At 45.8% G+C, this 26,589-nt stretch overlaps 2 protein-coding genes across 6 annotated transcripts in view; both read right to left on the bottom strand.

Annotated features, from left to right (window-relative positions):
- Positions 1 to 2,842: 2,842 nt before the first annotated feature.
- LOC111068772 lies at positions 2,843 to 3,603 on the bottom strand. Its single transcript, XM_022358485.2, has one exon. It carries the CDS (start codon positions 3,384 to 3,386, stop codon positions 2,937 to 2,939), a length of 450 nt encoding a protein of 149 aa, XP_022214177.1. The 5' UTR covers positions 3,387 to 3,603; the 3' UTR covers positions 2,843 to 2,936.
- A 589-nt stretch (positions 3,604 to 4,192) lies between these two features.
- The window catches only part of LOC111068754, a 135,414-nt gene continuing 113,017 nt past the window's right edge, over positions 4,193 to 26,589 (bottom strand). Inside the window, exons 8-19 of one of the 5 annotated variants that reach the window (XM_022358456.2) lie at positions 25,623 to 26,369; positions 23,429 to 24,136; positions 22,150 to 22,365; positions 18,019 to 18,192; positions 16,991 to 17,945; positions 16,520 to 16,661; positions 16,132 to 16,364; positions 15,596 to 16,050; positions 15,422 to 15,527; positions 7,104 to 7,279; positions 6,598 to 7,025; positions 4,193 to 6,537 (exon numbers count right to left, since the gene is read on the bottom strand). In XM_022358456.2, coding sequence (XP_022214148.2) covers positions 5,502 to 6,537; positions 6,598 to 7,025; positions 7,104 to 7,279; positions 15,422 to 15,527; positions 15,596 to 16,050; positions 16,132 to 16,364; positions 16,520 to 16,661; positions 16,991 to 17,945; positions 18,019 to 18,192; positions 22,150 to 22,365; positions 23,429 to 24,136; positions 25,623 to 26,369 — 5,376 coding nt within the window. In that variant the 3' untranslated portion in view covers positions 4,193 to 5,501. Of the gene's footprint in view, positions 6,538 to 6,597; positions 7,026 to 7,103; positions 7,280 to 7,856; positions 8,080 to 12,353; positions 12,730 to 15,421; positions 15,528 to 15,595; positions 16,051 to 16,131; positions 16,365 to 16,519; positions 16,662 to 16,990; positions 17,946 to 18,018; positions 18,193 to 19,189; positions 20,385 to 22,149; positions 22,366 to 23,428; positions 24,137 to 25,622; positions 26,370 to 26,589 lie in introns of those variants that run through there. The other 4 variants (XM_022358457.2, XM_022358458.2, XM_022358459.2 and 1 more) reach the window with 4 other exon arrangements.

The raw sequence follows: 26,589 nt of genomic DNA, 5'->3' as shown, positions 1-26,589 counted from the left end.
CGTCGTTTGAAGGCCGTTTTGTGGTGGAAACAACCTTAAAGAGTCCTTGAAATGATGGAAAGGTGTCTTTAAGGATTGAACAGAACTACAAAAGATATACTTTAGTAACAAAAAAAATATATCGAGATTCTTAAGAAGTATGAATAAATATATTTTACTGCTATTAATTCCATTTCTCCAAGCAGGAGTCTACTATATATCATATTTGCTTATTTGTTTCCTTTCGATGACAACATGCAAATAAAAAACACCTCGTAATTCCAGATTCTGTAACAGATACCGACTTCTCCCGAAATCTTTGCTCTCAAAGCAAGATGATGAAATGCTCAGTTCATTAAAAGTCATCCAAGTTTATCGCCAACTGGGGAGCAATAAGCTAAAGTTTTTCCTGCTCAACTGTCTGCATTCCCGCCCGCCGCCTACCACTTATCAAGCGTCGTTTTTCATATTCAAATATTTTTCTTTTCGTGGTAATTAATCATCCAGAAAAAGCGGAAAAACCACCAGACGAACAGACAGATAGAAAGAGACAGAGAAAGCGATACAGAAATGTCTCTCTCGAGATAATGTCAACATAAATTGTTTCGGCAATTTTCTACAATTTTCCAGGCATTATTTATGACGGGTTTCACGCTGTTTCTCTCTCTCTTTTGCTCTAGGAAAATGCGAATTTAAAGGTTGAGCTGGGGAAAATTAGCCCGCTTCAAGGACTACTGAGGGAAATGTGGAAGCTTTGGGAAATGTGGAGGTTGTGAGGGGCATTCAATTTGACGTGTTGACTTTGGCCTGTGGCCAGCTTTGGGGAGGTTGAAGGTCCAGCAGGTCGCAGCACACACAGTCTGGGGGAAGGCACAAGGTCCAGCAGAGGACACCACTGAATGCGCCATTTAATGAGCCTGTCAGCAGTCGACGCTGGTCGCTTGTCGCTTTTCCTTGACTCAATTCACTTCACTAAACGGGTGTTGGTGCGGGTTCTGTGTCCTGGCTGCTGGCAGGGATGTCCGCGTGTGTGGCTGCTCAACCCCTCATGCTGTGGTCAGTTTAATCACAAAGTTTAATGAATGGCTTAAGGGTTGAGGGCGAAACACTATTCTCCCCCTGTTCCGGCAGCTTATTGACAATCTCCAATCAACCGGAGATGGACCCAAAAATTTCCATAATCCAAATCAAAAATATTATTTCTATTGTTTCTATTTCTATTCTGGCAGTTTGGTGGGGCAGATTTCACTCACTATTTCTTCTTTCAAGGGCTCAAGATATTCTTACTAGTTCTCAGGGAGTTTTCTTCCCTCCTTTAAAGCCTCACTTAACCTTCTTCGAAGCAACCTTCTTGCTTTTATAACTAATTTCTCATCGAAAATTATGCAAATTCAATTTTCAGGACTGCTTCCGTCTGGCCACGCGAATCGAGCTCTGCTCCCCCCCACCTTGCCACGCCCATTTCAGCTGGTAAGTAAGCATATTATTATAATTGTTGAGACCTCTTCTCGGGTTGTGCCCGGATGGTGGTGGTGACTTCTCTGGAATCTGGTTTTCACCCGGGCAGTGTTAACCCTCGAGGCGTAAACAAAATTATGTTTTCATTGTTCGCGCACTTGACACACGCTTTAGTTTCAGGTTCATTTTGCGCTGGTTGAGGATCAGCTGTTCAGAGCCTGAGCCTGCCTTTGTTTATACTTTACCAGTATCTATGGAAAATTATTTTTAGTCTTTCGAAATATTTGATAGCTGCCTTTTCTTGGTATATATTTAACTATACATATATAATATATTATTTAACATTAAATATCTTGAAACACCAGTAACTACCATCTGCAACATCTACTTATTCCAATGTAAATTTATTATCTTAACTTTGTTTCTAACTCTTTCTTTACGTTAGGATTGAAGCAGTACCTTCATGATTGCATTTCTCATTGGGGAGCTACAATGAACCTCTAATTGATTGACTTTACAGCTAAAGCAGTAACTACAATTGAAGAAATGTTTTACCATCAAAACCCTGTCTAGACTTCATTTACTACCTTGCAGCACTCGAAACTAACTCCAATTTATTATTTGTTCTGCCTTTTTTCATGGCAACAGTCGCTTAACAGTGGTTCGTGTCTCGGCTATGACGAACCATAGACAGAGACAACCATAGAGCTGACTATGAGGGCAATGCCAGGCCAGAGAGGGATGAACATATGAAGTACTTAATGCGCTAGAAGATGTGCACTATATCTAGCAAATGAAGGGGAAATCGTATATACTTGAATGGTGTTCCCATTGGCTGGGGTTTCTCTTATGTAAAAGAAAGCCTTCTGCCTGCTTATTGTGTGTGTGTTGTTGGGTGTGTTTGGGCGCTTCAAGGTACGATTCATTTTGCGCAGATCCATCATCGTCAGCAGACGTTGTTCCGTCTGTCCGCAGTTGGAGGATGTGTGTGACAGAATACGAATAGGTGTACGTAACAGGATATTAAAGGAACGAAATGAACAGAAACTAATCAAAGGATTATTGATAGAGGAATTTTGTAAGAAGTTTGAAGTTTCCACAGATGGAATTTTAAGAGTTTTAAAGTTTCCAGCAAATAATTGAATTTTTAAGCAGAGGCTTAACGATTCCATACTTGAAAGAATCGCCATACTCCGACGGACACCAGCAGCTCTAGTGTTTTGTGGCTACGAAAGCGGGAGAAACCTGCGCATAATGGAGGAGGTGAAGGTCTCTTGAAGAACTGTCTGCCAGTGTTTTGTGTCCGTTTCCGTGTCGATTCACAACAATACCCAATACCCAACAATCGTAGAGTAAACCACTCAACGCATCTACAAACTCCCAACATACTAGACTGACTCCTAGACTCCTTCCATGAAGCAAACAAGTGGCCTCTGCTCGGGTGGCTCCCTTGTGAGATCTTTATTTATTTGGAGTATCTCCTGCTGTCTTGGGATTGATTAGTCTGGTACAATAATCTCGTCGGGTGGTGTTGGTGTTTGTGCTGGCTTGGACAACGATCCCTTGATGGGTTGGTGGATGTACAGTTCGACGCCCTCTGTGACGGTTATGCGATCTGCCTCCCCGGAACCCCGTCCGTACTCGATCTCCAGAGGTTTGCCTTTGGGTGGTGACAGAGTCGGTCTCTGGATGCTCGGTCGGATGAAGCTGGGAGTCGTCAGGTTTTTTCTCAAGCCGATGCCCTTGTCTACATCCAGCCGGGAAGATCTCGAAGATCTCGAATCCGTTGTGTAGCGTCGCTCCCGCACGGAATCCCGCCAGTCGCTCACGATCCTCTTAATGTAGACATTGTGGATCTCATCCGGACCGGCAGAGGCACGCCGACCTGCTTGACGGCCCACCTGAACGACGCTGATGGATGTCTGGGATTTCTGGTTTCTCAGCGACATGTTTTGAGCTTTGCAAACTTGAGTATCGAAATTTCCAAATCCTAGACCATTTTTTTATGGGAGAAAAGATGGATGCACCAAGCGTCACAAAAACAAAGAATTTTGAAAGGTAGTTGCCGAAATTTTTAGACCATTGTGTGAAACCACAAATGGCTAGGAAAAAAAATACAATTTGGGATGTTTATTAAACATTTTCTCCAAAAAAACTGAAGTTAAAGCCCGTGACATAAGTACAGGTTCGTTTTTCATTTGATTAATTTTTATTCACTTTCTTTAACGGCCCTGCCGACTGATGGAGGTCCCGGGGAACCTGCAGTCGCTGTATCATCCAAAATGTGGTAAACGTGTTCATATGCTGCAAATCTTTCCTATCTAGTGCACTTAAAACAAAGTAATGATATAATATAAATAGAAATCCATAAATCTCTTCTTATTTCAAGTATGGCATAATTTTGGTGTTGGCTTTATTAAAAGAGCTTAGCATACTTTCAGGCTGGTATATTTAGGCCTATCTGTCTATCTTGAATACTACCTTGGATAGGTTCTAAGGGCTTCAATCGGATAGGGGGGACACGAGGATATCAATCGGATCGGATGAGAAAAGGCCGACTTATCCTTAATGCGAAACTGATTAAAAACGATCGGGGAGACAAAAGACACAACCAGAATTTGGGCAATATTTAGCAGTCAAAAGTTTGGGAAGCTATATCTCGGCCAAATGAACTCAGATCGGCGCATGACCTGCTATTCCAGGTTCCAGGACCATTTCATAGCGGTATTCAAAAGGCATCCATAATTCTCTTTCATTTAAATACTTTTTATTCTTGAACTTTCATCAACTTTTGCTTATTCTGTTCTTGTTTTACTGCCATTAAAGTTTTGAAAACGCACAGAGTATAGAAAACCTTACAGATAGATTACAATTTAACTGCCAGAACTCGACTAAATCATAATTTAAGACGATCTTAAGAAATTATACTTTTTTTAAACGTTTTTTCTGTTTTGTTTTGCAAAATCTTATAAGGTTTATCTATATCCTATTAATATAATAGACATAAAAGTTAGGGGGATCGATTGGGGGTGGGGGATGGTGTGTGTGTATAAGGTTGCATTGCATATAAAAATAGAAACTATCGATTTTCAAACAGTTTGGGGGATACTTCCTGGTTCCAGTTCCAGTTTTAGAGATACTTTTTCTTCCAGTTATGTTTCCCACTTTAGTTGCAGCGCTACTTCTGGTTCCGGTTTCGCTTTTAGTGTTGTGGCATTTAGCTTCCGTTTTGCTTTGTTGCCTGGGATAATTGCTCTCTTTTGATCATCGCTTTTTCATTGTTCTCCCTAGGGATATTCTCTCTCTCCCCATTGGGGGGGCTTTCCTTTTCACAGTTCGCATTTCTTAGGCACTTTAGTGTTTTTCAAACAAAAAAGGGTCTACAAAAACTGCTCTAAATTTGTTCATATAAATATTAACTGGGGGATCTATCGCCATATATGGTGTATATGGGTTTCCTGTTGGCTCCGTGGTTTTGACGATTCCACTGGCTCCTGGCAGATACACCTATTCTTAAGGGTTCCTTGGGTTGTTGGGATTCCTCTCGGGTTTCCCTTTCATGCGGCAGTCGATATGTGGCGGCTCTCCAGTATAGTTTTTCATAAGTACTGTTTTGCTGCTTTGCTTGAGCTTTTCCATCACTCATCATCACTCGTTCATTTCGATCGTAGATCGTTCATCGTTCATCATTCATCAAAAATCGCAACCTAAACGCGTACGAAATTAACCGAAATTACAAACAATATTTTCTTAGTGTTAACTAAAGTTCCAATACGCGACCACTATCTATAATTAGACATATAAAAATTGTCCCCTCTCCGGAGAAGCGCTGCGTTTTCCACAGTACGTTTAAAAACGCGTCAACTGCCGCTGGGCGGGCGTTTAAAAACGCTAGCGAGCTCATCTTTGGAGCTGCGCGTCGAATGCGGCGGTTGTTGCATGCATGGATGGATGGACGGGCGGGCGGGCGACCGTCCAGTGTCCACTCCTAGTTGTTACTACTGTTAAGTGCCTTAACATAACGTAACATAATCTACAACGAGATGCACGCGACTTTCTGGCGCTCAAATTGGAGGCGGGCCGCGGATGTACCGCAGCTGCGGGGTGAAGCTCATCGACAGGTTGTTGAGGTTGTCGCAGCAATTGGGCTGCATGAGGCAAGCAGCGCAGAAGAACGTGATGAGCGCAAGCTGCATGGGCACTGCCGCACGGGCGATGCGCCACGCCCAGCCGCGCGGTGGCACCTTTCCTTCGTCCACATCGGTGGCGCCATTCTCATCCCCGCTTTCGAGGCTGAGGAGCAGCGAGGGATCGTCGGAGGGGTCACCGCCGCCATCACCACTTGTCAGGATCAGGATTTTCTTCTGGCTTTCCTCTGAATGGTCTGCCGTCTGATCTTCTCCTACTTTCTGTGCCTGACGAGCTTTGCGCGCATTTCTGCGTTTTCCCGGGGATTGCGGCTTCTCTTGCGCCTGCCCCTGCCCCTTGCCGGGACTCGCCTTCTTCACATGTCCATTGGCCTTGGGGGCCACCTGCTGCTGCTGGTGCTGCTGCTGGTGGTGCTTTTGCTGGTGGGAGGCAGCGGTGCGCACAATCAGATCCCGACAGGTGTTTTGTAGGTGCTTCAGCTCCGCCTCGGCGCTCTCCATTCGAGCGGCAATCGAGCGCATGGCCTCGCTTCCGGGGGCAAGAGCCAGTTCGAGCTGCTTGGCCAGACGCCGCAGCACGCCCAGACGCCGTTCCCGCTCAGAGAGACCGCCATCGGAGGTGGCGCCACCATCAGAGATGCCCGAATCGGATAGGGAACCATTCGACGCCGTGAACTTTGCGATGTGGTAGAGCTGATTGGGGTCCAGATGCTGCTGCACAGCTATCATCTGCTCCTGGCTGACGTGCACCTTCTCGGAGAGCAGCTTGGCCACCAGCTTCACGTTCTGAGCGAGCTCTACGGGCGTGGTCTGTCCCTTGTCCAGGGCTCCCTCCAGGCCCGCGAGGGTGCCTCTATCCTGTCCCAAAGCCAAGTGGAACTCACTCAAGCCCGACTCCAGCTGCCGCCAGGCAATCAATGAGGCGGTAAGCATCTCCAGTTGAGTGTTGATTCTATAAAGGATTCCATAATTAGAGATTTTTGTGGGGAGATATAATGTGGATAGGACGTACCTGGCATCCGCTTCATCCCAAGCGCTGTACATGTCGCTGACCTCGTTCTTGAGGTGCTTGTGGAACTCCTGTTCGGCGGACATCAGCGAGTGGACATCCCAGGCGCCAGTGGACGTGGAGGCCTCGCCAGTGGCCAGTGATTCCACCTGGTTGCCATTGCTGTCGGTGACGGTGATGGCCACCGATCCATTGAGCTCTTTCTTGGCGGACTGCTCCTCCTTCTTGGTGGATGGCTCGATTGGGAGCTCCTCCTTCATGCCAGATGGCTCTTCCTTCACTGATTGTTCGGACTCCTGTGCTGGATTCTGTTCGTGCTGCTCCTCCAGGGCGCTTTGGAGTCGCCTCTCCTGGCGTGTCAGCCAGCTGTGGACGGAGGCGTTCAGGCGTAGCATGTGTGTGCGGTAGCTGGAAAGCTGACTCTGTTCGGACTGCGGGATAGAGAGGGAAAGACGGAGACGGATTAAATGAGAGCTCACATAGAGATTTGAATGTGTGGGTTGAGGTACCTTCAAGGCCTCCACTGCTATCTGAATAGCGGGCTCCGTGTCCAGCAACTCCGGTGTGGGCTTATCCCCCAATCGCTGGAGCGTTTGCTTCAAGGCGCTCATCTCCTGTTGGAGGCGACGCGCGGCAGAGGCATTCTCGCTCCACGACAGTAGATCCTCCCAGGCGGACAGCAGATCTGCAAGAGAAGACGGGGGTTGAGGATGAGGTTGGTGGTGGTGGTGGTGGGTTAGGGGTGGCATCGAGAGAGAGTTAACGGTTAAGAGAGTGCACCCGAAAGGAGAGACAGAGAGAAAGGCCTTCTAATTGGTCTCCAATCTCATTTCCATTTAAGTTTTCCATTTGTGGCCCTTTGTAATGAATACCTTTCGCTTTTCCCCCTACTCAACCACTCCCCCCCCCCCTTCCACTTAAAAGCTTGAAAATGGAAAATTGCTGCAGAAAAGTGAAAACTCTTTATTTGCAGCAGGAAAAACAGTTTTCAATTGCTTTTGCGGTTGAAATAATTTGTGTCTTATTGGAAACCATTTTAGCAAATTGCAAAAGTTTTGGTTGAATGGTTTACCCCTTCCCCCTCTGTCCAGGCCACCTTTTCCGCTTTGATCAGAACAATTTGTGGATCGTGGGTTGCGTTGGTTTTGTATGTGATCAGAACATAGGGCGGACTGGTTTGATCTAAATGCAATCAGACCAACCGACAAGTTTGACATCGAACGCTCAGAACAGCAGCAACAACAACAACAACACTCACTCACCCGTTATGCGAGCGACAGAGACAGGGACAGATGACTCTTGTGGAATTAAGCTTCGATTGGCGCAGATCAAACAAAGAACAGCTGTTGCTCCACAGCCAAAGAAAAGTGCATGTGCCTGGCCCAGGCCTGCGTTTCGGGCTAATTGAATTGCAGTGCGTAATGTGCACAAATTACTTTCAACTTGAGGCCAGCCAAAAACGGTGTTTTTTTTAACTGATTTACGATAAGCAAAGGCAGAGTGTCCAGCCAGTGGGATCAAGTAGTACTGCCCCAAGTACTAAAGTACAAAACACACAACCGAACGTGTTCGCAGCCAAACTCAAACTAGTTGACTGAACTTCAGTGCAGACGCGACTAAGCTGCACTTGGTTGCAGCTCCACAGATCCAACCACGCGTTGCATGCAGCCCCCACAATGCAGTGCAGCCCACAGAGCAAGTCGAGCGCAACCAACTGCAAGATCGTGAGGGACAGGGAGGGATATATGTATGGGGTACGACTTTGATGTATGTACGCACTTTGCTTGGGGTTTGGGTGGTTGGGGCACGCTAAGCCTCTTCTTCTTTATCAGTTCGGGGGGATCCAGCTGGTTGGGTGACAGATCAAAACAGGCTCGACAGACAAAGTTCGACTTGGTTGGCTGATAGCAAGGGAATGAGAGAGAGAGACAGGGGAAGCTACAAAGGAAGTTCGAGGTTGATGTATGTATGAGACAGAGCCACAGCCACAGCATGCACTCCACGCACTCCACGCACTTTTATTGCATTACACAATCTGGTACGCGATCAAACACGTTCGAGTGGGGGGAGGGTTCGGTTGGAGGGGTTCAACTCCACCTGCTTTCGGACAGAAAGATATTAAGTAATCCTCTCCAGATACTCCCCCCCTGATAACTAACCGCCACAGCTGTGGACGCACCTGCCAGCAATAAGTGCGAAAAAATTGCACATAAAATTGATTAGCCATTAACCGGGCTGAAATAGAGATGACTGGCCCGACGAGACTTTCTCCTTGCGATAATCATTCATCCAAGCAACTAAATGAATTGCACTTTTCCGATTTTCGAATGGGTGGCTGGGGGTGTAGGTTTATGTATGTATTTGTATAATTAATATTCAGGGAAAACCCAACCCAACCGAAACTAATTTCAATTTCATCAAAAATATGTTGTTTTTCCTCGCTCTCTTCTTTGCTGTTTTAAGCCTCTATGCTGACATGCAAAATACATTTTTCACGAAAAAAAAAAAAAACGAGAAGGAACGTGTGAGTCGCTTCTGGGGACGCGACTCTACTTATACCCGTACTCAGTCAGTATATACATTTTTAAGCTTATGATTTTTAAGAATTTTAGAAAAAAAAAAAATTTTACATTTTACATTTTTTTGCTACATATGATATCTACATCTACATATACAATGTATATTCTACATCTAACATGTATATTTTACATGTTCCAATTAGATTCTACATCTCCTCCGCTAGGGGTTGCTCGCGCACTGAACGCGGCAGAGTGTGCGAGCGAGAAGGAAAATGAGTTGTGTTATTGTTGGCGGGAGGGGGAGGGGAAGCAACTGAAAATTAATTTCTTCATTCTGGCTATAATTATGATCCGATCTGATTCAGATTCGGCAATCTGGTAGATATGGGCATTTTCTACGATACTGCGTTTTTAGTTTTATCGTATCTTTAAAACTGTGCCTTCCACAGATTTTCGTCCTTTGTGTGGGCGGAAGGGGGCGGGGCGAAATTTTGAAATACACTTGTAGCAGTGTGATATCACATGAGTCTGGAAACCAAATTTGGTTTCTCTAGCTCTTATAGTCTCTGAGATCCAGGCGCTCATCAAGACGGACGGACGGACAGACGGACAGACGGACAGACGGACAGACGGACGGACAGACGGACATGGCTATATAGACTCGGCTATTGATGCTGATCAAGAATATATATACTTTATGGGGTCGGAAACGTTTCCTTCTCTGCGTTGCACTCATCCACTTTTACCACAAATCTAATATACCCCTTAACTCTTTTTTGAGTACGGGTATAAAAACAGCAAACAAATGAAAATGCAAAAACCGCAAAGGGGAGGGGCGAGGGGCTGATGCACCAAGGTCGTTGACGTGTGCCGCAATTGCTGGCAACAGTTTCAGTTCAAATATGAGAATTTATTTAGTTGTGTGGGAGGAATACGAGTACTTATAGAGCGAGGTGTCGCCATGAGAGAACAATCCGATGTCGAATGCAATTCAGTCGAGACTTATATTTCAGTTATTACACGAGTAATATAAGACAAGACTCTTTTAAATGCGATTTATTGCTCTCTGGAAGTGTAAACGACTTAAAAGTAGCCTGAGAGAAGTTTCCCCAGCAGTTGTGCTCATCAGATAGACCTTTATCAGACCCTGTTTTCAATCCGAACGACAGAGTTTCCTTTGGCTAACTACCTCAAACTTCCTTATACAATACATCCCATCCTTTCTTTGATTGCTTTAAGCAATCGCGTGTCAAAGGGCCATCAGCCTCAGCGACCTGCCCAAAATGCGACAAAAGGGCGTGGTGCCAGTTTCTACTTTCCGCCTCAATCGGTGAATGCAATGCCTCAAAAGGTATTTATTTTGGCTTAAGATAGAACAGCAAACAAAAAGCCAGAAAGGTGAGGTAATCAGAGAAACTACCTTCAAAAACGAACAAACGAATGGACTGAGGACTGGGGCCTGACAGTGGAACGTGCAAACAGTGGCTGACCTAAGTCAAAGCTCAAAATATTTGCCAAAAAACATACTCGTAATCTTGAATAATTATGTGGTTCTGTTTGTGCCGCTGTTGCTCTGTTGCCTTTCAGAGACCAACAATTATAGACAATTAGTAAAATATATTTTTAAATGCTGATTATAGAATCAGAGAGTCAGAAAGACAGAGAAAGAGAGAGGGAATCTTAAACGTATTGCTGAAAAATTAGCATAGAGATGCGAATGGAAATGAAAATGTGAGTCTGGTGGAGGTTTCTGTTTCTGCATGACTGAAGTCATAAATTTCCCGATTCGAGCAGGAATCTATAAACGGAAATGGCAAAATGCAAATGGAAAGGTCTGTGTGTGTGTAAGGGTCATTGCCTCCATAAGAATCGCATTGAACTATTTAATGTAAACCCAAAACAAGAGAAGTTTGATCTGGTATCGAATCGATTTTCGATATTTCGTTGGAACTCACTTTTCTAATGAACCGAAGGTCAACCACAAATGGGGCACAACCGAATAATTAATGGTATCGAATGACAACAGGGAACTTGAACTTGGAAAGATATATATACATAGATATACAATACAGACACCATATAGAGGCTGGGACGTCAGTTATGAGCTAATTGAGGCAACCGGTTCCTGTTTTTCCCCCCCGCCACAGCTCCAAAATGCAAAAACAACTTCTTATGAAACTTCAAAGCGAAACGAAACGCTTACCCATAAAAGTGTGGCCCTGTTCGTGTTTACCGTTAATGAGTGTGGCCAGAGGAGCAGCAAAGCGGCAAAGCATGAAGTGCATGGCCAGAACCTAACCTTAATTAGCAGTCAATGCCTGTTATGGCGGGGAAGGGGCGAGTATCTGTTGGAGTTGCAACCCAATTTGGCAGCTTGTATTGTGCATGGGATGGAAAATGGCTTATAGATGGCCGGCCAAGTGCTGGAAGTCGGTCAATGTGTCTGCCAGAACACTCCACTGAAGCAGTCATTGGGTGTAGCCAGAAGCTGAGGCAATCATCGTCTGAGTGATGCAAGCTTTCTTTGGATCATGGGAATTATTACAGTAGGAATAACGCAACTGCTAGCGGAACAGATGGAGCGGAGAGAACGGATAGAGTGTAGGGGAGAATATCATCAAGTCGAGTGCGGGATTTATGATCCATAACAGAGCTGGTGGATCTCTTTTCGGGATGAGTGTCTGTAAATATTGCCTGCAGATGGGAGTCTGCATTGTGAAAGCGTTTTACAAGTGTTGTACAGTGGCGGCTCTATAAGAGGATAGCTGTATAATAGCTTTCTTTCTCGGATTCCCTCGATCCTCTCTCCCACAAGAAATGTTTTCACTCAATAGATTGTCCGCCCATGGTAGCTCTGCTCTAAGTAGTACAGCTTTCCCTGTACTTAAGTTCTTCTAATGAGTTAGCCATACTTATGTCTGTTTCTCTTTTATCTCTTCGCATTCCACTAAAGTATCTTCAGACTCGTCATCTCCCAGTCTCAGTCCCAGTCTCAGTCCCAGTCCACCTCCCCCCTTTTAGTGGCTCAATTATCTCTGCCTCGTTTGCGCTCTTATCTTTTGTGTACGATCTCTACTCATCATCGTCTATGCGATACCATACATTCCCCTACATCGTTTACACCTGTTTCCCAATTATGTTTACTCTACTCCATTTCACAACATCTCTATGGACAGAGCAGAGCGCCAACTCTTTTCTCTTTCTGTCTTTCTTTCTGCGAGGGTTTCACCTTCTGTTTACCTTGTTGCGAGGAGGAGCGCGAGCTGCTGGCGGAGGAGCTGGCGGAGAAGAGCATTTCGGAGAGGTCCGTTTGAACGGCCACACTAACTTTCGTCATGGCGAAAAGCTTTCTCTCTCTTCTATTTCTCGCTCTCAAAGTTTCACTCCCCCACCTAAGGAAGTGTAAGGAAGAAGGAGCGAAGGCCTCCGCTGCTGCAGCTGCTGCTGCTGCTATCCTCTCCTTGCTGTGTGACCCACTTTTTGTTTGTTTTTGTTTCGAACAGCACTTGAAATCAATTTTCGTAATCAATTTGTGTTTGAAAGCAGCATTTCAATTTTACTTTCAATCTTCCGCACACAAACAGCAAACTATTTGAATACCCCGCAGAAGTGTTGGGAAATTTGTTTACGCGACCTCGAAAAGTTAACGGCGCGAGGAAACACTACGTAACTCTTATAAACCCGACCGAAACAACTCTTATACGCGTTAAAAGGTAAAGCACGCGACTTTTTATGAATGGCAAGAATAGGATGGATTTCAGGCGAGGATTTTGGTGAATGCTTTTCTTTGTATCACAGTTATTTTCGCGAGTTATGCCAAAGAGAAGGATATGTTTGGAGATTCTTGGTAAAATGTCGAAAATGTCGCGGAAGCACAGTTAAAGTTTTTATGTGGGGACAGACATGGGAGGGAAATAAACCGCGTGAATCGCGCGCCGAGAACTGAATGACGGCCGGGCAGAGAAGAGGCGGCGGCACAGACAGCAAAGCTCTCTGGCAGCACAGTTACACTTATTTCTTTTTATTGCTTTTGGCGCAGCAGCAGCGTTTCAGGTGGTGGACGTGTGGCGTCCAGAGAGGCAAGAGGGAGAGAGGCAACAGACAGATGGAAAAAGCGTGAGAGAACATAACTTTTGAACTTGGCTTTGTCACACGCTCTTGTTTCGGCTCTCTCTCTGTAAACTTTTGTGTGTGTGTGCGAGAGAGAGGGTCCGCTTATTAGTTTCGGCAGCTTAGCGATAGCAAAAACCAAAAGCGACGACGTCATTTCTAACGAAAAAGATGAGGAACAACAGCAGCAAGACATGGAGAGACAGAGAGAGACAGAGAGAGAGAGAGATATTGTGATGACGATATCGAAGCTCAAAAGCTTAAGCGACAGTTCGATGCTCACTGGTAACTTTAGTCAAAGCGACATCTAGCGCTAGCTTAAAAGCTACTGCTACAGTTTGAGAGTAAGCTAACAACACCTCCCAACTCCACAGTTCTGGGCATTTTCTGAAGCAAACCTCTTTATTTCCTTTACTCTCACACCTCTAAAATATTAATCAATCAGCCCTCGTTTGCTCTTTGTTTTAAAATTTTTCCCTCTTCAAGCAAATTTGTTTATACATTATTGCGCTGCCAGAAGACTTGTATGTACCATATGACGTCAGTGGGCAAAAATAAATTTGCTCTTGGGAGGGGTCAAAATTAAGCAGCTGGCTGTCTAGGTAGAATTTTCCCCTCCCCCTATTAATCAGATTTATGGGACTAATCTAAATACTATATAAATACTTCAAAGAATGAGGAAAATGCTTTTAAAACTTTAGCCACTTCTCAAACCATTGTGTAGACGACGTGTAAGTTGCGTGTAGAATTCGTGTAGAATGTTGGTAGAAAAGGTTTTCTTTGGTGGAACTTTTTCTATACTATGGAGGATATATCCTGATGCTATTTATATATTCTTTTTTTTTTTTTGAATGAAAAACGTAATAATTTATAGGGTAAACTTGTGCTAAATGTATAAACTGTTAAATGAGGTGTGGCTGGATCGATTATATGACCCCTTAATACCATACGATTCTGATAATACAGCAGTGGAAATCTAGTAAAGGAGTGACGGTGCAGAGTAGGGTTGTTCCTTACAGGAAATTGCAATAGTTATGGAAGTATTAACAATTAACGGATAGCCTTTACAGCTCTTAAGCGGACTGACAGCTTTAGAGGTCGTTATACAAATGAAGTGTAAATTAAACGCTTAAAATTAAAACTTAAAAACTAGAACTTAAGACAAAGATCTGTTCGAGTACAAGTTTTTATATAGGGTTCGACCCATTACCGCTTTTTGTGGAAGTACGTACTTCGATTAGTGCTATTCTACGACGATTGATGATCAAACTAAACTCAAAGCAAACTAAACAGACAGTTTAACGATGATTATTATTAGATAGTTAAATTAATTTTGTTAAGACATTTGACAAAAACACACAGGCATTAGGCGGCTCTACATGGAGTTAAACAGAAGGATGACAAATGTATGACAAAACACCAAAAATATCAGAAAATATCAAGAAATTATCGATAAATATCGAAAAATAACTCTGGTAACAAGGAATTATAACAATTTTTTTAGTTCTGCTTTTGGTGTTTCGATGCTCAAAACGTAATTTTTATTGCCAAAAAAATGAAAGAAGAAAAAAAACAAATGCGCAAGAATCAGCAAAATAATTGAACAAAAATAAAATTATTTAAAAATAAAAATAATAAAATTAAACAGAGAAAAGATAAGGCAAAATGTGTGGTGGATTCGATGCGAAATGCGTTTTGTCAAATGCAGCAACAAAATTCGTTTAAATATATCATATATCATATTGTATATCGTATATCGTATAATGGTTTAAGGATCCACGTATAATACATCCAAATAATACAGATTCGGTTCATGCTTAAAGCCTGGCCAAGACCCCCAACGCGAATGTTGTGGGGTATTCGTGCTCACAGCAGACCCCTAAGGCCCCCAAAGAGCCGCTCGAGCGGCCCCATTGGCCGGTTGACCAGCGCATAGAGCGACCTGAGAGTCCCGGCCAGGAATCTGTAGAGCGCAAAGTGCTCCAGCAGATTGCCCAGGTCCATTACGAACTCCAGGAGTCGCGCCACAAAGCGGGTAATGGGCGCACACTTGCACTCGGCGATGGTTAACAATCCACCTGGATTGGGCATTGGTTCTGCATCGGCATCCCCTTCGGGTGTGACAGCCAAGGGCTGGCGCCTTCGCCTTCTCACGGATGATGTTGATGATGATGATGGAGGCTGCTGCTGGGACTCACCTTTTGTCTGGCCAGCGCACTGGTTGGAGAGGACTGTGCCGGGCGGACCGCGTAGCACGGCCTCCAGGCAGCGAATGTTATCGCGGCAAGTGTTGATGATTTCATTCTGCAAGGCCACAAGATATCGAAATTAGTTGGGCGTTCCCTTGAGGCTATCCTCAGCTTATTCCTTACATAATCCTCTGGTCGAAGCAGATGACATCTGATCTTCAAAGCTCTGGTGTCCTCCAAGCGATCGCGACTCTGCTGCAGCAGCGAGCGCATCTCCTGCTCCCCGTCCTCGGAGTCATCGCTGCTGGATGACCCTGTCGAGGCTGGAATCAGCTTGATGCACTTCTCCAGATTCCGCGACGAGCGACGCCTCTCATCGGCGGTCACTGTGCGGCGTCTCCTGGTGGAGGTATCGCTCTCCGAAGTGCGACGGAGCAGGGACTGGGCCGAATGGCTCATGCCTGCCCCGGCACCAGCGCCAAAGTCCAGTTTGCGTCCCACGGATTCGGTGCGCGCATTTAGCTGCTGATTCGCCGGCGGCGTCATCAGGGCTGTGGCAGAGGCCGAGAGCGAAGGCTGTGCCTGAAGGTTCTGATGCTCCTTATCCTTTTGTGTATTGCTAATGGTTTCATCCATATCTAAGCAGAGCAGCACAGATGTGGAGTGTTAGTGCTGGTCTCCGCAGAGAGAGAGAGAGAGTGCTGTATTGTTCTGCTCACCTTGACACGACTTGCGTCTCACTTCGAGGGTCTTGCGACGCCTCTCGTACTGCAATTCCAGGGCTCTCTGGCGGCGGGCGTGATCCACACTGCTGCTGATGGTCTCCTGATTGATGGCCAGCGGCTTCAGCTCGTGCCTCTGCAGCGAGTCCATTCGCGGCGGTGAGAACGAGTCCAGATTGTTGGCCGCCGACAAAGAACTGCAGCCGTCCGACTGCGAGTCGATGAAATTGCTATGGGAATGGATCATCATCAGATGGGATTATTTATGGGATCCGTTGAGCCGTTTATAAATAGTTTTCTTGGCAAGCTTTCAAAGGTCATCTTGCTCTCAGCGCCCAGCTCTCAGCTCTCATCATATATCTCTCATCTCTCTATGCACACTCACCGATAGTCGTCGCCGAATTCCAAGAGACGACGGGCCGCATCTGAATCAAAGCCCTCGGAATAGTTCTCCGAGTTGTATTTCTCTTGATAGTTGTCCCAGGCGGTCTCCGAGATGCTGCTGTGATGATCCTCAGTGCTGAGTTCTGTGCGGGCGAGCAATGATATGATAATTGTAATAATTGGCTACGTTTTGGCGTGATTTAATGGATGCGACAGATGTGATGGATGGGTACAAAGGGGTGGGTGAACAGATGTACAATGAATGCCCATGCAGCGCCCACTGTACATCGGGGTTAACTGAGGGAACGTTTGCATTTCTATGGGGGGTGCATTGGCTGTACCTTTGGGCCTGGTCTTTACCGGCTTGGGTGCTTGTGTTAGAGAGAACAAAGATTGACAGAGAGATAAAAGTGTGTGATTCCTTAAGCTATTCCTTAAACGGAGGATTTCGTATTCCGTAGCCTATTCCTACCTGCTTGCTGTTCATCCTCGTTCATGTAGTTGGACAGGGCTGCCAGTGCGCCCAGCCTCGTATCGGTGGCCATTAGGCCAGCGGTGGTGAAGGAACCCACACGGAACTTCGGCAACATCAGCTGTGACTCCGAATCGCCTTCAACCAGAAGACTACCCTCTGCCCTGGGACTCCCTGGAGCTCCCTTCTGGATGCTCAACAAAGCATTTGTAAACTCCTGCAGCTGCTGCGAGGACATGGACTCGCAGGACTTCATCAGAGTCTGCGTGAGATCCCCTCCTCCAGCCTCGGAGCCGGAATCCGACTTCCTGCCTGCGGAGGCAGCTGAGATGCGCTTCTTGCGTGCCTTTCGGCGTCTCAGGGATCCCTTGCTGTCGCTCTTGCGGGCCGCATTGCTGCCGGTGCCCGAAGAGGAGGCCGCCCGTGGCCTGGGTCCCGGGGAGAGCGAGTCCAAAGCGCTCTCGCTGATCGAGTGGCTGGCCAGGCCCGGCGGGGCATTCTGTCCCACCGAGACGATTGCAGTCGTCAGCTGGTGGCCGGCGGCGTCTGTGGTCAGCTGCGAGAGGCAGGACACGGACCAGGGACGCTCCGACTTGCGACGTGCCTGCGGACGCTTCACAATCTTTACGTTCAAGCTCTGATTGCTGCTGCCGAAGCCCAGGGGCGTGACAGGCTGCCCAATGGGCTCTGCAGATCCCCCCATCCTCTCCGTGGAGTTGCCATACGAATTGGTGCTCGTCTGCATGCAGGTGGCTATGGAATCGGTGAAGCCCTCCGAGGTATCCGATCCGCCGCCATTGAGTGCAGCGGCTCCTACTCCTGTCTGTGGCACGGAGTCCGTTTCGGATGCCTCTCCCGAAGCCTCGCAGTCGTCGGGCTTGCATCCAGGAAGTAGCTCATGGGTGTGGCTGCGTGTCAGCAGCTGTGGTGTGGATGGTTGATGCTCCAGCCACTCCTGCAAGGGGATCACGGGAAAGAGTATGCATTAGATTCGGGTTCTGGAGCAAAGGTTTCTTCGTTGGACTCACCTCTACGCGCTGCTTGATTGGCGGCGGCATGTGGACCTCTCGTTTCTTGACCGTCGACGAGATTTGGATGATGGAATGTTTCTGCTTCGTTGGCGTCTTCAGAGCGGCCTCTTGAGCGTCGCGCACCAGATGCTCGGCTTCCAGCACTAGCTGCTTGATTGAATCATGCGAGACCTAAAGAGCGACACAGAGTTGTAGAGTTGTAGAGTTATAGAGATGGTAAATTAGAGTCATAGAGAGGCTACAGCAGAGGCTATGGAGTGAGTGAGTACGTCGAGAGGTCGGAAATTAATGAGCGTGGCAAATCGCAGAGTCTTTGCCGCTTTGCCTGTTGATTCAGTGGAGTCATGGGGCTGACTAATATCGGAAAATATATTATAGCTATAGCCCAGGCAGAGAGAGAGAGAGAGAGTGAATGGGTACAAGAAAGAGGAAGTGCACTAGAAGAGTGGGAGAGGAGAGGGAGAGGAAGTGCACAGTAAAAGAGAGAGAGGGAGAGCTAGAGCCTATGCCATGCCTTATCAGGGTGGGAGGCATTCTCTTATCGTGCCAAACCATTCACTCATTCCCCTCATCGCTGTTTTGTCACCCATTTATAGTGCACTTCAACGTCATTATTGTAGAGTGGATTTCAATGGAGAGTGGAGAGGGGGCAAAACAGAGTGGAGACGAGTGCGCAGAGTGTGAGAATGGGGGAGTGCAAAGTGGAGACTTGAATTCGCAATTTCCACTGAGACTTCTTATCTCCCTCTAGAGTTCTATTTATTCCTCGTTTTTTATTTTTTTTTTAGTGGGTGGCTCACTCATCAATCAAGTGAGTGGGTCGTGGATTCAATACCAGGAAAAGTCTTTTGTATTGCACACAGAAATGTGTGTGTGTGTGTGGGAATGGCACTGAACATAATATAAGACAGGAAAATAAATGTTCAAGTGGAAAAAGGAGGTGGAAATAGGGACAATTATTAATGTTGTGACTTTAAAGTGGATTACTTGGGAATAAATGTAATTACTTGGCTATGTATTTTAGATGTTAAATTCTACACTCAAGATGGTCTTTAGGTTGTTTCCCTACCCCATTCCACATTATACATACTTCATTCCTTATAAGGATTGGTTTGGGAACCCCAAAAAGTAAACCCAACGATAATTTGATCTGCTTTACTTTGCTTACCAAAATCGAAATTCAAAATACTCGTAGTTTTCCCTGTTTTTTTTTTTCACCAATAGAAATCCAATCAACCATGGCTAATTATTCCATTTGGATTACGAAAATGTTGTAGTTTGTTGATAGTTTTTTTTTAGGCGTATTTCACTTTAGTTTTTTTTTTGCTTGGGGCAATTGAACATTTTGAAGGTTTTTTCTTTTTAGAGTGTTTTATTGCCCCAAAAACAGATGTTGATGGCTGTGTTTTTTTTTCTGTTGTATTTCTGTGGGCAACTTTATTTGTGTATCTTTATCTCTATCTGATGTATCTTTATCACTCATTCAGTGAAGTTGAAACACTGTCTACACTTGAGTTTAATGTTGATCTTGGGCTTAATTTAATTAACAACTTCCTGCGGCAATAAGCGGCACGCGAAACAGCAGTAATACCGTCGAGGGATGTTTGGCAGCCACTGGCCACTGGCTACTACTGACTGGAGCTCTGTGGCAAAACGGAAACAATTTTCTAATGCGAATGCGCGAATGGTCCGCAAGTGAAAACAGCCGTCGTTTACGGTTCACAGTTACTCAGCTGCTCGGCGGAGAGCGAAAAGCGGAGGGGAACAAAACAGCAGCGATTGGGCGTCTGCGATAATTAAAGGCAATTATTAATGCGAGTCTGTGGCATGAAGCCACCAATTAAGGCCCAAAACTGGAAAGTATCTACAGAGAGAGAGAGACAGGAGACTCTTGAACTGTCAGCATCTATCTGCAGCTCCTTCTATTGGTTACTCCTGGCAGTAGTATCTCTCCCTCGGTGAAGCATTGACAGTAGTTGTCGATGGATCGCCATACGCACAGCAACTCTTTTTGTTTCTGTTTCTTTTACTTTTCGTTTTGGCAAATCTAATCGCGTTAATTATTTAAAATTGAGGCCACTCTGAAATATTTACAGTTGCACAAGCACTGGGGTTATCTAGCGGTTGGGGTTTTGCGCTCTTTTTTTTTGTTGTATTTGTTTTAATGCAAATCTACACTTTTTCTACTGTTTTTTATTGCTTTCCATTGTTAGTTTTTTGTTTAACAATTGTTTGTTGTTTGGTTGGCTTTCATCTGCTACATCTGCGAATGCGAATACGACTAGGACTGCCACAGCGACTGCGAATAGTATCTGGGAGAGTCTCTCGTCCGCTAACCGTTTCGTCTGCCGTCCGTTGGCTCCAACGTTGCGAATCGCACTGAAGCGAGCAAGCGGGCGAGAGACAGAGAGAGAGAGGCTATTGCTCTGCCTTGTGGCTCTGGAATGGGAGGGAGGGAGGAGTGGAGCACTGCCAGACGGACTACTGCACTCACACTCCGACAGCTACATGGCCGCCCCCCAATCCCATGCGCCATGCTCAGGCACAGTTAAAACGAATTAAAATAAACTGTCGAACCGAAATGCGTTTGATAATAGCCCCAAGAGGGGCTAGGGGTGTTACCGGCGGGGGAGGGAGTAGTAACAGCGGGACAAGCGACAGCTAGATAAGATAATGGTAGCGCAAAAATCAATGTGAAATCGGGTAAATCTTTGAGAGCAACTGCCATTAGCAGTGACCGTGTGTCCATGGAAGGGGGGAGAGACTACAAGAGGCAATATAAGAAGAGTGGAGCCCCCATCATGGTCTCTCCTTCAACTATCCCTGCAGAAACATCTCTCCCACTACGCGTACATATGGGAGAGTCTCCACAACATATCATAAATTTCTGATTCTTTTATGTCTTTATAATCTCTGCCTCTCTCTCTCTCTCTACAATAAATGTTTATATCTCTCGACTGTAATCGTTTATATTCCCTCATTGTCTATTGTATCTCTTTCTTTTTGCTGCTTTTTAATTTGCCAAAAAAAACACAAATCATTTGTGTCCATCGATAAGATAATTGAATTTTTAGTGCTGTGGTTGGTATTAATGATTTCTAACGTCATTGCTCTGCCGCATGACTTTTCCTTATCGGGGCAATCTCTGGGGGAGAGAAGGTGACTTGACTTGACTTGATGTATTACGAGTTCAGGTTTTGGGTTTTGGGTTTGGGGTTCGCTTTAAATTTGTCAAAATTAATCAAAGCTGCACAAAATTTCACTCTCAATAAATCAACGCACTGCACTGCATGCGTAGCAGTGGTGTGGTTCGGTTCGGTTCGGTTCACCTTCCCCCTGCCACAGACTGGCCTGCCCTCCGGCTGCCTGCAGCAGCGGATGGTAGAGAAAATTGCGTGCAACGGCGACAAATGCAAATGCAAATGCGAATACACAAGAGCATGCGCAACATGTTGTGGTTTGGAGCTGGAGTTGGGGAAGTTCGCTGAGGCAAAGGAAAGTGAGAGTGTCCAGTGTCAAACACGTTGGTCGACGGACATTGATGGGCACAACGCAGCGACGACAAATGATAGATGGAAGGCACAGGCCACACAGCAGGAGGGGGTGGCAGTGGCAGTGGCAGTGGGAGTGGGAGTGGGAGAGACTGACACCCACACTCTGGTGACTCTGCTGACTCTGCTCCACTGAGCCATAGATCGCATTACACTCAAAGATGAGATGATGATCGCTTACACTCCATTAAATGGCAAGCAAGTTGTCAGCGGCTGCCAGGGATATGTTCGTGCATGTTTTACCAGCGAATTTACACGAAAAAAAAAAAACGTTCACCACAAAAGGAGATTAGAGAAATTTGAGACGCAAGCACACACACGCACACAACTGAAGTGGGGACGGACGGACCACCGGAATTGAAGGCGTCCATTCGATAGGCCAATGATCGATGGATCGATCAGAAAATGAAATTGTAAACTAAGAAGCCGCTGGCAGATCAAAAGAAGAAACCCACCCAGCTAGTAGAGCCCTGGAATTCCCCCGCAATGCAGAGAAAGCCATAATGCTAAAGCGTCTTAGACGCCAAGAAAAGGAAGCTCCACTCCACTCCACTTCCTTCCTCTATCAGATACTCACTTTGACTGGCGAGGAGAGCATCATGGATGCCGACAAGGTGGCATTGCTGCTGCTGGCCTGCGACTTTGATGATTTCGCAGACTTTGCTGGGGATCGTGGTGGCAAATGCCGATTGCCATTGGTGGTGCAACTTGTTGTTGCTGCTGCCTCGCTGGGCCACACGCTGATGTTGCAAATGTCCGCACGGCTATAGAAATGCTGCTGCTGGCTGCTCATCTGTGCAGAGAGGAAAGAGAGTAAGTGTGAGTGAGAGTGAGGAAAATGTAATGTTAAATCATGACTCAATCTCCATCCAAAAGAAAAGATTGACAGTTTCCTTTGCAATTTCCCTAGTACGGGTTTAAATAAATCCCTGTCTACTCGTACTGTCCCTTTCAATTGTTTGGCTTTGTTTTGTTTCGTTTCGTTTCATTTGGTTTGAATGAAGAAATAAATCACACGTTTCCCAAGTAATTTTGTACGGAGAGTACACGAGAGTACTTTCCCATTTTTGACGTGCTCAACTCAATTTTCAATTTCCCGAGCCTCCGAAATGAACGTTTTTCCTGGACCACGACATGGCATGTCGGTAGTCATCGATCGAAGAGGCAGGTCCCAGTCCCAGTACCAGTCCCAAGTCTCCCAGTCTTTCCTTTCTTATCCCCTGCAGTGGCTCTTGTTCCCATTTTGAATGGCAGGAGTCGGTGCATGATTCGCTTTCATTAACCCAACTGCTTAATCATTCGCCGAGGTTTACCATTTATTGAAAATGCTATACATACTATATATGTAGCTCCTTTTGTAAGCCACCTCCTCTCTTACTTCACTCCAAAGGCCTCCCTTCCTTGCCTTGCCTTTCCTTTCCCCTTTTATTGACACAAGTCACAGACACAGACATGGCCGAAAGAGCGACAGTCTTGAGCAGCGACCAGACACTTGACTGACTGTGGGAACCGGCTCTAGTCTGTAGGATTGAATTCGATTTGTATTGGTCTATAAATGGCAGCCAGAGATGGCTGGACACTGCAAGATTATAGAGCTCAGGAGGGTTCTCCGAGAGTCGAGCAAAGCGTTCGTGGATGAAAGGAGATCGACGGAAATATTCGAAGGATAGATGATCCTCCCACTACTCACTCTCTTAGCTTCCTTCCACTCTCATAAATCCCTCATTAATAGCTGATTTATTTTCTTTAAAGTTAACTCTATCCCTGCTTATACCCCTTTGAATATTTCCTTTATACAAGGTCTCTAATATCTTTATCTTTCAACCCGGTTAAACAAATTTCTTCTTATCACTTACCTGATGAGTAGATTTGGTGGCATTTCCATTTGCCATATCAGCAGTTGTCTCATCACCGCCCCCCATTTTCCGATGTAGCTCCACCTCTGCTCCTCCATATCCATTTGCATCGGCATCTGCATCTCCTGCAACATCGTGTGCCCCATCCTCATTGTTGTTGGCTGAATCCAACTCTTTGTGGATGTGGCTGTGGCTGTAGCAATTGTTGTTGCTAATGATGTGTCTGTCGCTGGATTGGAACTCCATCTGCATCTGAAACTTTTGCTGCTGCTGCTGCTGTTGATGGTGCATGACCAGGTCCATGGGGCGCTGCATCTGAGTGACTCGCGAGGTGGCCGAGGTCTCTGTGTTTCTGCCGTTCGAGTTGGACGAGGAGCAGGCGCTGCTGCTGTCGTAGTTGCTGCTGCTTGTTGCCACAGTTGTTGTGGCAACAACTGTTGCAGATACTGTTGCTGCTGCTGCTGATGCTGCTGCTGCTGCTGTTATGGTTGTTGTCGAAACCAAAGCCTCCTTGTTCTCCTTATCAGAGTCGTCGCTGGGCGATACTTTACCCCCCGAAGAAGTTGTTGAAGAAACGGCCGTCGACTGCAGACCATCGACAATCGTTGTGGCAGTTGTTGCCAGTGCTGCTGTGGCAGCTGTGGCAGTTGCAGTGTAGTGCCAGCCCTCGTCGTCGTCATCCGATGAGGCATCAGCCGATTTCAGTATCTATATGTGCAACATCCATAGAGACACGAATAGAGAGGAGCATTGTGGGAAAGGGAAACGGAATGAAACATTAAAATCAGTGGAAAACCAAAAGAAAAACCCAACAGCAAAAGAAGCTGAGGCTGATGCTGAGGCTGAGGCTGAGCCTGAAGATGAAGTGGTAGAAAATGAAGTTTAATTAGCGTTACTTGCGCAAAATGGCAAATTGTACGAGAGGCACAGACAGAGACACAGGCGCAGGCGCACTTGCAGCTTACAACGTGCTGCTGCACATGAGCTTTGAAGCTGCAACTCGCCGCAGCGACTTGAGAGGACATGAGGCAACGCCTCTTCTCTTCTCTCTGTCTGTCTGTCTCTCTGTCTGTGACTTTGTCTTTGCTGGCAATTTATTTCCATTTGGGATGGTGACGACCCCAGAAGTCAGTCATTGTCATTGGATGTGGGGGAGATAGATGAGTAGGAGGAGTGAAGACTGAAGGAGAGAACTGTGGACAGAGTAGGAGTTCTGTGCGAAGTCAGAGAACAGACAGATGAACAAACAAATTACGTCTGAATGCTGAAGAGTGTAGAGAGGGAGATATCTCGCAGTTAGGGGCAGACCCTAAGCTTAGGATAGACCTCAAGCGGCGAACAGACCTCAACTTGATGAAGATCTCAGACTTGGGTTTTATTTAAACTTGTTTTTGATTGTCATCCAATCCAATCCAAAAGATGATCTTTTTCTGAATTTATTTTTGCGAAAGATATTTCTTTAAAGAATTCATAGAAATAAAATGGCGAAGAATCTTTAAGGGAATGATGCAAATAACTATAGAAAATGCTTTGATCGATCTACGATATCTACGAGTACTTCTCAATTTTCACAAGAAAAATCTTCAAGCTAAATGGTTACTCAAGCTATCAGATCATCTATGGGCGGAAAGATCTCTGGCTCTCATTTAACTAATCAAAAATTTACTTTGTTTCTCCCTCTGAAATGTTCTTCAGGCTTAAAGATTATTGTTTTTTGTAGATTTCTTTTCTGCTTTAGGTTGTCTTTTTTTTACGATATTTTTAATTATATTTTGAAAAATTATCTTTTTTTGGTTAGATGATTAATGATTCGAGCGACGTTTTGGTGTTGGTTTTAGTTTTTTTCATAATGAAGACTACCGTAAAATGGAACATCAATTATATTAAGAAATTAGTTAGGCATGCCAAAAACTATACAATAGTAGAAGTTAGTCTTGTAGATAGATAGTTTTGTTTAGTTGCTTATAAGGAAACAAGCGAAACAGCGAAAAGCATGCTAATTAGTGGGCCCATGGAAGACGAGGGAGAACTCCAACTCCATCCATTTGGATGGAGACAGACGTGACGGAACACCTTTTTCCTGTGATGATCAGATGATGACCCATAACCGACACACAGACACAGACAGAGCAAAAGCTCGAAGACTGACACCCAAAGATTGAGACCCATAGATTGTGTGTGGGGTTTCACTTACGTCGCCTCCACCTCCAATCTGATGCTGATGCTGCTGCTGCTGCTGCTGCTGCTGCTGCTGCAGACAGGGATCATCTTCGCTGGGTAGATCGCTGCATTCCGCTGCCGCCGACTGCTCGTTGTCCGTGTCCAAATGCTTGAAGTAGAAGATGGCGCAGTTCTTCGACTTGCGGTTCGACCTATTGAACTTTGATGTGTCATTATGACGATGGGTCGTCTTCCGCAGCCCCAAGGGGGATTTGTTCAGCTCATGACTATGTCCATGGCCAGCATGCCCGTGACTGTGACTGTGCGCGTGATTGGTGTTGCCGTGCGAATTGGGCGTGATCACGGCCACGGCAATACTCTTGCCCCCCGACGACTTGTTGCTGCCATTATTGCCATTGGCTATCTGAATGGGCAGCATTTTATTGCCCAAATTATGACGCTGCTGCAGCATGGCAGAGCTGCTGCTCAGTCCGTTGCCGTTCTGTGACATTTCTACGTGTGTTATCAAGGGTGGCGCCCTGCGGGGATTACATATGCCCAGGCCGCGGCGACTCAACTGTTGCACCTGCTCGAGATCGCTGCTCTCGGAGTCTGCCTCAAAGTCGGTTAAGGTGGCTGCCCCCTTGGTATGGGCGGTATGGGGATGCGGATGCCAGCAGCCGGAGCGTTTGCCAATCAAAAAATCCACCACATCGGCTCCCAAATTTGCGTCTTCGTCGTCGTCTTCCTCCTCTAGCTCCTCGTCGGCCTCATCGCCGGGCTACAGACAACAACAAGAGAGCGGGGGGGATGGATGTTAAATTCAAAGGGGGAAGATGCAACACACACGGGGAGGGAGGGTGGTATATACACATGCTCTCTCTCTCTGCCTTTAGAGTGCTGCCAACTTGGTATTTTTTTTTTTTGGGTTTTGTTTTTTGTGCTTTTGGGATTCGTTTTTTACTTTTTTTTGCTGGAAAGATCTTCAGATCATTTGTTAA

Source organism: Drosophila obscura, unplaced genomic scaffold, assembly GCF_018151105.1.
Source record: "Drosophila obscura isolate BZ-5 IFL unplaced genomic scaffold, ASM1815110v1 contig_30, whole genome shotgun sequence".
In the NCBI taxonomy this organism is placed as follows: Eukaryota; Metazoa; Arthropoda; class Insecta; order Diptera; family Drosophilidae; genus Drosophila; species Drosophila obscura.
This window is presented reverse-complemented; position numbering and strand designations above follow the sequence as displayed.

Excerpts from the sequence above, each read along its gene's own strand:
- LOC111068772 (XM_022358485.2), bottom strand. The coding sequence starts at position 3,386 with ATGTCGCTGAGAAACCAGAAATCCCAGACATCCATCAGCGTCGTTCAG.